The sequence below is a fragment of the Amphimedon queenslandica genome, unplaced genomic scaffold (assembly GCF_000090795.2).
Source record: "Amphimedon queenslandica unplaced genomic scaffold, v1.1 AMPQUscaffold_13027, whole genome shotgun sequence".
Taxonomy (NCBI): domain Eukaryota; kingdom Metazoa; phylum Porifera; class Demospongiae; order Haplosclerida; family Niphatidae; genus Amphimedon; species Amphimedon queenslandica.
In genome coordinates this window covers 41,572-50,206 of record NW_003546737.1, presented here as the reverse complement: position 1 = coordinate 50,206, position 8,635 = coordinate 41,572, and the positions used below count along the sequence as shown (strand labels likewise).

The 8,635-nt window shown below is 33.4% G+C and overlaps 2 protein-coding genes across 2 annotated transcripts in view; one reads left to right on the top strand and one right to left on the bottom strand.

Moving 5' to 3' along the window:
* The first annotated feature begins 183 nt into the window (after positions 1–183).
* LOC109585663 (uncharacterized) overlaps positions 184–8,635 on the top strand; it is a 10,749-nt gene continuing 2,297 nt past the window's right edge. The window contains exons 1-4 of the mRNA XM_020001795.1: positions 184–241; positions 300–427; positions 8,001–8,057; positions 8,106–8,253. Of these exons, the coding sequence (XP_019857354.1) occupies positions 184–241; positions 300–427; positions 8,001–8,057; positions 8,106–8,253 (391 nt within the window). The remainder of the gene's footprint in view (positions 242–299; positions 428–8,000; positions 8,058–8,105; positions 8,254–8,635) is intronic.
* On the bottom strand, positions 3,684–6,970 carry LOC109585668 (uncharacterized). Its single transcript, XM_020001800.1, has 7 exons — positions 6,876–6,970; positions 6,525–6,827; positions 5,157–6,019; positions 5,060–5,111; positions 4,900–4,968; positions 3,910–4,107; positions 3,684–3,846 (listed from the first exon to the last, which is right to left on the bottom strand). Exons 1-7 carry the CDS (start codon positions 6,922–6,924, stop codon positions 3,737–3,739), a joined length of 1,644 nt encoding a protein of 547 aa, XP_019857359.1. The 5' UTR covers positions 6,925–6,970; the 3' UTR covers positions 3,684–3,736.

Sequence of the window (8,635 nt, the reverse complement as noted above, 5' to 3'; positions counted from 1 at the left end):
CTTTGTCTGTAATTTGTACTGCTTATTTCCAAGAAATAGCCCAAGAAAATTGGCCGTAGAAAATTCATTTTTTTAGCAACATCTTTTATTGATTCTTATATAATAGTGGTTAATATTAGTGATTTCAATCTCATGTCAATGAATAGATATTATTAATTTAAATTTGCCCCATTATATGACAAAATGGGAGATGGTGTAAAACCTTTAATGACAACTCTTTATAAGGACACAGCAGTTCATAGTTTCTAGATTATACCTGATATGTTCTGTAACTTGTAACTTGTATAATTATCACTTAGGAAGTTCTAAAGATACTGAGTCTTCTCTGACATCTTTAGAAGGATCATCATATTCAAAGAAGCCAGCGTCTAGTAAGAAGATAGCATTCAACCCTGTTCCTGTCCAGATATCAGAACGGATACACGAGGTACTAATCACTCTTACAATTAGTATACTCTTGACAATTGGTGGTTTAATAATTTCAAAAATGGAGCATAATGTTGTAATGTGTAATGATAATTCATTAGCAATGATCTTTTTACTTGATACTGTCAGATTGAAGCCAGTTTTATTTTAAATTATTTTATGATTATTGTCTAAGCACAATTTTTTTCCAGCCAATTTTGTTTTTTTAGAAACTGTCTTAATAATACTATTTTACCAATTGGTTACTTTTACTAGTTTACATACACATGTATATACATGTATGTAGTGACATGCACATTATTCTTTTCTTTAACCCTATAATTCTATTCTTCAATTCTCTTCCTCAATCCCATTATTCTTTCCTTTTTGGCCCATTATTCCCAATATTATGCTCTGATAATACCAAAAATTCATTTATTAATATCATCATTCATGATTCATCAGTCATAGTCATAGTCAGTCATCAGTCATAGATAGACTACTAGAACCAGCAGTATTATTTCCAGTGGAGTTACTCATTGCTGCTGCTGTAAAGTGCTGTTAATTGTACTGTAACTACTATTTGCTGACACATGCTCATGGCTCATGCAGTATTGAAAGGGTTAAATATTGATCACGTGATCCAGGCAGGCAAATTTTAGCCCATTATTCTTTCTCTAAATTTCCCACCCATTATTTCAAAAGAAATTCCCAAATAATGTGCGTGACTGCGTGTCCCTACATGTATGGCTGCTTTTTGTGTGACATAATGTTTTCATGTATCCCTGTTAACATTGTTCATGCATAGCATATGTAAAGGCTGGTTTACAATATTGCACTAGTCCTGACATTACGTTGACATTTGACATTCTAGCGGAAAACATGCGCCAGTAGGTCAAATCACCCACACTTTTGATTAAAAAATTGATGGTACATTGGCCTTACGTCATATTGTAAACCAGCCTTAATACATTATCACATGTAACTTACATGTAATTGTTGACATAAATTTAAATTAAATGTAAATGAATTTTAAATGAAAAGTTCCTGGTCTGTATTAAGCCCTCCATACACTAGGCAACATGTTGCTAGCAACTTCTATGGTCACTTTGATCTTGTGTCTAAAAATAGAATTCTGTTCTATTTTTGGAACAAGATGATTACAAGATCAAAGTAACCACAGAAGTTGCTAGCAACATGTTGCCTTGTGTATGGAGGGCTTTACTAAGCCCAGCATACACTGAGCAACTTTGTTGCTGGCAACTTGTAGTCAGACCTTTGATGTGGTTGAGCAACACTGGGCAACATGTTGCAGAAAGTAGAGAGACTCTCAACTTCTGGCAACAAGTTGCCTCACCACATCAAAGGTACTGGCAACAAAGTTGCTCAGTGTATGTTGGGCTCTATATAAGTGAAGCATTTCATTGCCTTTAATATTTTAATATTGTTTTCAATTAATGGGCTGCATTACTAACTTGATTTATAACTGATAATTTACTGGTTTTCTATTAACTTTTGTCATGTATCGTTAAATTAAAGGTACATATATATTGCAGTTATTGTTAGTAACAATACACTGGTTTCCCTCTGATCCTATTATGTGACCTGGATTACACATGCATGCATGTACATGTATATTGCCAGTCTGCACAGTATGATACTTTATGTGTTTACATGGAAATTTATTGTGTAAATTGAAATTGTTTCATCATTTCTTACCTTTATTTATAGCTCCTACATTTTGACAAGTTTGTGAAATTTCATTGCTTTTTTAAAAAATAGTAAAAATGATGAAACCCTTTGAATGTTTAATGCTAATATTGTACATGTAACTTGTCATTGTTGTTGCAGCTACACAGCATTCAGACAGTATTTAGGAGCATAATACCAATTTGACAGAAGTTGACAGAAGCCATATAGGCATTGTGTCTAGCAAGAAAGTTTGATGCCTGAAAATTTCGTTATGACATACAGTAGGGCTCCTTTTATCAAGGGCTATAAATGTTTCATGAAAGCACATACAATGTACATGTATACAAGTACATGTATGTATTTTGCCTTCAGTGTATTGATTATAATTGCAAGGGATGTGCTGACTTGTACACGTGCACATATTTTGAAATAGGGATGCCATTTTTGAGCTACATGTATTTTAAGATGTTACAAGCTACTTTAACATTTTGTTAATGAATTACAGTATTTGTCTATAATTGAAAATCCCAAACTAAAAGTGAAATCCCACATAAGCTGCAAGATGTACCATAACTTAATTAGTATTTTTTGCTAGCAGGTGGCGGATTTTCTTATGCCAGGGATCACTATGGAGTTTGGAAGTGCTTGTTTTGATTAAATCCTAGCCACAAAGCCTGCGGGTACATAGCTCACAGGTGGTACATGTAGATCCTTTTTATTTTTTAGACCTTGTTTACAGTAAAGCAATACTTCATTGAGCTTGATTATACAGTAACATGAAGGCTTTCAATGATTTTTTGTTTTGTCCTCGGTTTGGTCAAAGTTCCTAAGTTGTTCCAGCCAGCATGTTCTCATGAAGAATTAACTTTACAATACCAATTATTATAATTGCTACTCTGCAGCAGTTAGGCATGAACAACATAAGCAGAGGTCCTCCTACATTTACTGTATGTATAGACAATATGCTGTATGTCTGTTGAAAAAATTAAAATCGCTTGCTATGGCATGTAGCTTAATTAATTAATTTAATCCTTTGTAGTTTATGCACCTTTTTGAGGTAACTCAAGTTAGTTCACAGACTTCACACAAGGCATTTCTCCAGAGTTAAAGAAATAATACCAACTGCATGTTTCTCTGAAACCTAAGCAAACTATTTTTAATTACAGGTCGAGTGTATGCACCTTAATTTTTGGAAATTTTGTGGAGCCATTTTGATTTCCTGTGTGCTTATTGTAGTTATTATTAACATTGTAACCTACACAATGTCAGAAATGCTACTTTACTCAACTGTATGAGTCATGTGACCATTTTTCTACACAGTGCAGTTAGCATTATACCTTGGTGCTTATTTATTAATAAGATCTTGCTCACATCTCTGCCCTGAGTATTTACTTTATGTCTTAAGTAAAGGGAACTTTTTTAATGACAATAGTCGAAGCCTAATGAATTGACACTTCATTAATGTTTGGTTTGTATTTTGTGGTAAGCCACTAACCCACAAATAAAATTCTATTTTTTATGAGTTCATTCAAATACATGGACAACTTAACAACACTATTGATAAATAACAACACTATAATAATATTAATAATGTTTGTACTAATTGAGATATACAGTGCATCTAACAGTGATTAAGTCATTATTCCTTTTTTTGTCTTTTTAAATTTGGGCATCCAAAATCATTTGATTCCACCAATTCTGAAAATGAGGGTCTCATTAATATTTGTGGCCGTCTTCCTCTTATGCGACCTTAGGAGAATATTAATAGATATTATATTAATTAACTAATTACTATTATTAACTAATATGTACCTGACTGTACAATATGGTCCAGTTCAATGTCTGCCTCATTTTGTTTACTTATTCTCTCTGATAAATTTGTTCCTTTGAAATCAAGAGGGTCATCTTCATGTTTGTGATTATTTGAACTTAATCGATGTTTTCTTGCCCCATCTGATATGTCAGGTGTGCATAGTGTATCATCAGTTATGATGTTGCTTTTGGTTTCACCTATTAATTATACTTGTTACTATACTTACATGTATACATGTACATACATACTTCATTACATTAATATCCACATGCAATCATAATCTTAAGTCAGCTGTACATACAAAGTTAGTTTGTGTTTAGTTAGTGTTTTTTTCCTAATATTTCCTTGTTTTTATGCTCTGCATCATGTTTGTCTGTAGTCTATAAATACAATGCACAATCTATTAGATATCACAGCTATATGTACATATATGTACATGTTGTTTACATTAAATATTGTTTATGATGCATGAGTAGGGGAAGCGCATTATATGTTTATTGCACATGTTTGTACATGTTTATTGCTTATTTTGATAGAAACTCATGCACTTGTTGCTGTTGTTTTCAATGAAGCATCAAAGTGTTATTTTAAATCAAACAGTAATGGAAACATGTTTAATATTGTTGATCGGTATTGTGTATCAGTTCTATATCAGGTATAACCATGAGAAAGCTTACTAATTTGCAAACCCTCGAAGATGAAAAACACTACACAGTAACTATTGTTTATTATTGAATCATGCAGTAACTGTTGTATCAAAATGCAATGATTAAGCCCTTCTTTACTGGCACTTGGTATAAAGCTTAGACTTTGTAAATCTTTACTATACAAGATACATGTACCTTTGTTTATGTTCTGTTTTTTAATAATATGTGCATTTAAGAAATTATATCTACATGTACATGTATGTATGTACATGTATGTTACTGCATCTAGCTGCCACATAATGATCTTAATCAATGCTCACAGTGTCACTCCCTCCTGCTTACCCTTTTCTGTGTGATTCACTGGTATAGATAAGACTTTTATTGTATCGGTTGGGTAACTGATAATTTGTTCTACAAAGATATTAAGGTCTGAGTGTTAATACTGTAAATTGTCATTATAATAGTAAGGAGTCATTACTTTATTACATGTACCATATCTAACCTTTTGTATCATTAAATGATATTTCTTGCTCATCAGATTTGGCACTCAAAGTCTATTACAAATATATTAATTTTATGACCATTCTCTACTAACTTACATGAGTATCTACATCTGAGTAATACATTGATTTGAATTTCAGTCCTACTGGCTCATAAGTCAAGTTTTCCAATGCTCTTGAGCGATCAAGCGTCAGTGGAAAGTTCTTGTTATATGTAATTTCAGGAATCGAAAAAACAACTTCAAAGCAGCCCTCTCTAAGTGACAAAATGTAGAGATTCATTTGGGGTATGCTGAGAAGTTTGGCTACTTCTCCTTGAAGGAATGGGAGGATGGTACCATCCAGCACATCATGGCTTAGCTCTGTGTCTAACTTGAGGCGAAACAGTTTAACTTCAGTGACTGCTCCTCCAAGATCCTGACTGCATGAGTCAGTGAAGAATGTTATTGAGTGACGCAGGAATTGTTCTTTTTTGGCAATGTATTTTTCATATTCTTGTTTCTCATTTTCCGTTCCACATTCATCCACTATTTCTCGTAGGGGATGATGGTTGAGCCATGAGCATATTTCTGCATACACTTCAAATATGCTTTCCTTGTCTTGGCACTCATTCAATCGCTGGAGACGACAGTTTTTGTCTTTTGCTGCTCCAAACCAATCCAGTGTCGTTATGACGGTTTTTAAATAAGAGACTGATATTCCAGTATTCCTTGATATTGACTGTGTGATTCGGATGTAAGTGCGAGTCCATTGTCTCTTAATCTCTCGTATTTCTGTTATCGCGTGATGTAAGTATACATGCCTTTGTTCTGATGAAAGTCGTTTGATATCAAGAGGATGGAAATCTTCTCTTTTTTGAGGGCAGCCTGTAGTGATTATTGTCTCCAGGTCACATTGGGTGCAAGTACAGAACTGCATCAATTCTTCTGTGGTGTATGGATGAGGTCTGCTGTTATTGGATCCTATAGTATCACATATCATAATTATTCTGTTATTTATGAAAGTAAAAATATATTTTTGTGTTTACTGGTATCATAAGATTAAAATCTGCAAAACATTTGATTTGAAATTACGTCAAATTATCAATAGATCATACATGTACTTGTATGCACTAGCAAAGTTGAATTTTTGTATTACAAGTTGCCGTAGCACTAAATTTCAAAATATTATGCTTCCTACTTGCGGCATCCAAAGATGGAGATATATTTGTAAACAATGCATGTAACTTTCAAGATATTTACAAAACAATAGTAACCTGCTTGGAACAATCAACTGTTTTTCATTGCATCACTGATGCAGCGAAGTATGCAGCAGTCACTTTATATTCCAATTGCATGCTACATGTACATGTAGCATGCAATTGTTCATTATTATAGCACATTGAATAAGGTTTTAATGCACTAAACTTATTTCTCTAATTTGTGTTACTGACTTGTTACAGTACAGAGAAACTACTCTTCTATTTACCTTGTGTATCATTGATGTCACTGAATGATGGATCATTGCTTATAGTGTCTGCCAGGCTTCTGTTAATCCCAGCTACTGCAATACACAGTGAATGTTGGGATGGTTCTGGATATCTGTCTGACACTTCATAATTCCCTTTCAGCCACTCTGACAGCATTCCTCTCATTTGGTCAGTGCATTTATTGTGATCTCTCTCTATTTGTTCTATTGTGTCATTGTGGAGGCCTAATCTCAGTCCTAGTCTTTCCCATCTAGCACTGCATCCTTGGCATGCATTGAGCACAATGTCAAGATGTTCCAGTCCTGTTGTAGTTAATAATGATTATGGTAATACAAGTGTTTCTTTCTTACCTAATGGGGTCCTTGATGCAGCATTCAGTCTTGTTGACAGACTGGCCATCACTAGTTGCTGACTTGTTTACCGTCTTGTAATGTAGATAGTATAAGCTTGCTTACACTTTTAAATGTATGCTTTCTGTTTTTGTTTACATAGGATGTGTAATCTTATATTGCAAATACGACACATACTGTACAATGTACTGTAATGTTTCCATCTCAATTTTTTTACTTCCAGAAAATTTTACTTTTAAATGGTATGGGATTATAGCAATAGGTGCTTTATATTTTTAGAAATTAATTATCTATTGATTTTTTTAAGTTTGTAAATTTTTATACTACACATACTGTACTGTGTGTGTGTATACACACATGTTCATATATGCTACATGTATGTGTGCTATACTATGTATGTCATTTGTGAATAACAAGTGACACACCTACTACATCTATTTGCTAACATTGTAGCTTGATCTTGTATCATGATTTGTAATCTAATAGTTGCAATATCGTCTGACTACTGTCATTGAGATAACATGCTCACGTCTATCATGTCACTTGATAGTACTCCCTAGACATATAATGCTCTGATTTGAATGGATTGGTGTCCATTTGTATTGAAACATGTACGTATAACTCTTTACTTATGATATGCATGTAGTTTCCTGTAATATGAATATTGTAATACAAGAGTTTTGTCACGTACCTGTATGTGCATGAACGACACGCATGTTTATATTTTTGCTTTGTTTTTTTAATGTGCGTAAAATAAATAATGTGCATGACAGTGATAGTTTTGCTTCATAACACCACCATACATGTAACATGTGATGAAAGTACATGTTACATGTATGGCGGTGTTACTTTGTTCGAATCAATTGTATTGTTATTGTCATGGATGTGTGGTACATTTAATGTACATTTGGTGTATCAATATCTTAATGTTTGTGACTTTACATGTATTTTCATTTGAAAAGTTTAGAATTGCACATGCATTTAATGTCGATAATTTAATTTGATTCAACTTTTAATATTAAAAAACAATTTTTGCTGTTATTGCTATTGCACCTAATATTTGTATTATTTACATGTATTTGTTTGTTAATTTTCCTCATGTATAATTTTTATGTGTTGATGCAGGTTCTGAAATCTTCAAAGAGTGGTGTTAAAGCTTCTGATATTCCCACGAAATACAAGGTATTACTTGTTCTAAAGTTATATTGCTGGTTATAAGTTGTTTTTTAGAATTACTTTAATGAGGACCTACCATGGCAGTCTTTAGGGTATGCTAGCATTGTGGAGATGTTGTTTGAGATGACAGATATTGCTGACTTAGAGAAACCAACAAAAGATGGAGAGTATCTTGTCTTTGCTAAAAAACAAGACGCTGCTGGTAGGTTTTGTACATGTACATGTAGCATTTAAAATGGAGATTTATGTAATGGTTCTGTGAACTACATGTATTTTTGTTTTAAGCCTATTTTGTTTTCTGAATGTTAAAGGTGTTTACATTATTGAATTACATTTACACATACTTTACTGTATACATTATAGCAAGAGTATATAATACTTAAGAGAGTATCGAACGGCCCTATACAAGCTGCTACATGAGGGCGTATTTGCTCAAAGTCACAATCCGCATACTCCAGTATACTTTATCAATGAATATAATTATCGCGTAGACATTGAGTTGCCGTTGTCACAAGTTGGCAAGTGCTTGGGGCACAAACTCCTGGATACTAGCAGCACTGCCTTTGTAGTTCATCTTTCCAGCC

Coding starts and splice junctions, on each gene's coding strand:
- LOC109585668 (XM_020001800.1), bottom strand. CDS start 6,924: ATGGCCAGTCTGTCAACAAGACTGAATGCTGCATCAAGGACCCCATTA. Junction 6,828..6,875: donor TGCATCAAGGACCCCATTAG/GTAAGAAAGAAA, acceptor TAACTACAACAG/GACTGGAACATCTTGACATT. Junction 5,112..5,156: donor ACTCAGATGTAGATACTCAT/GTAAGTTAGTAG, acceptor TATTTGTAATAG/ACTTTGAGTGCCAAATCTGA.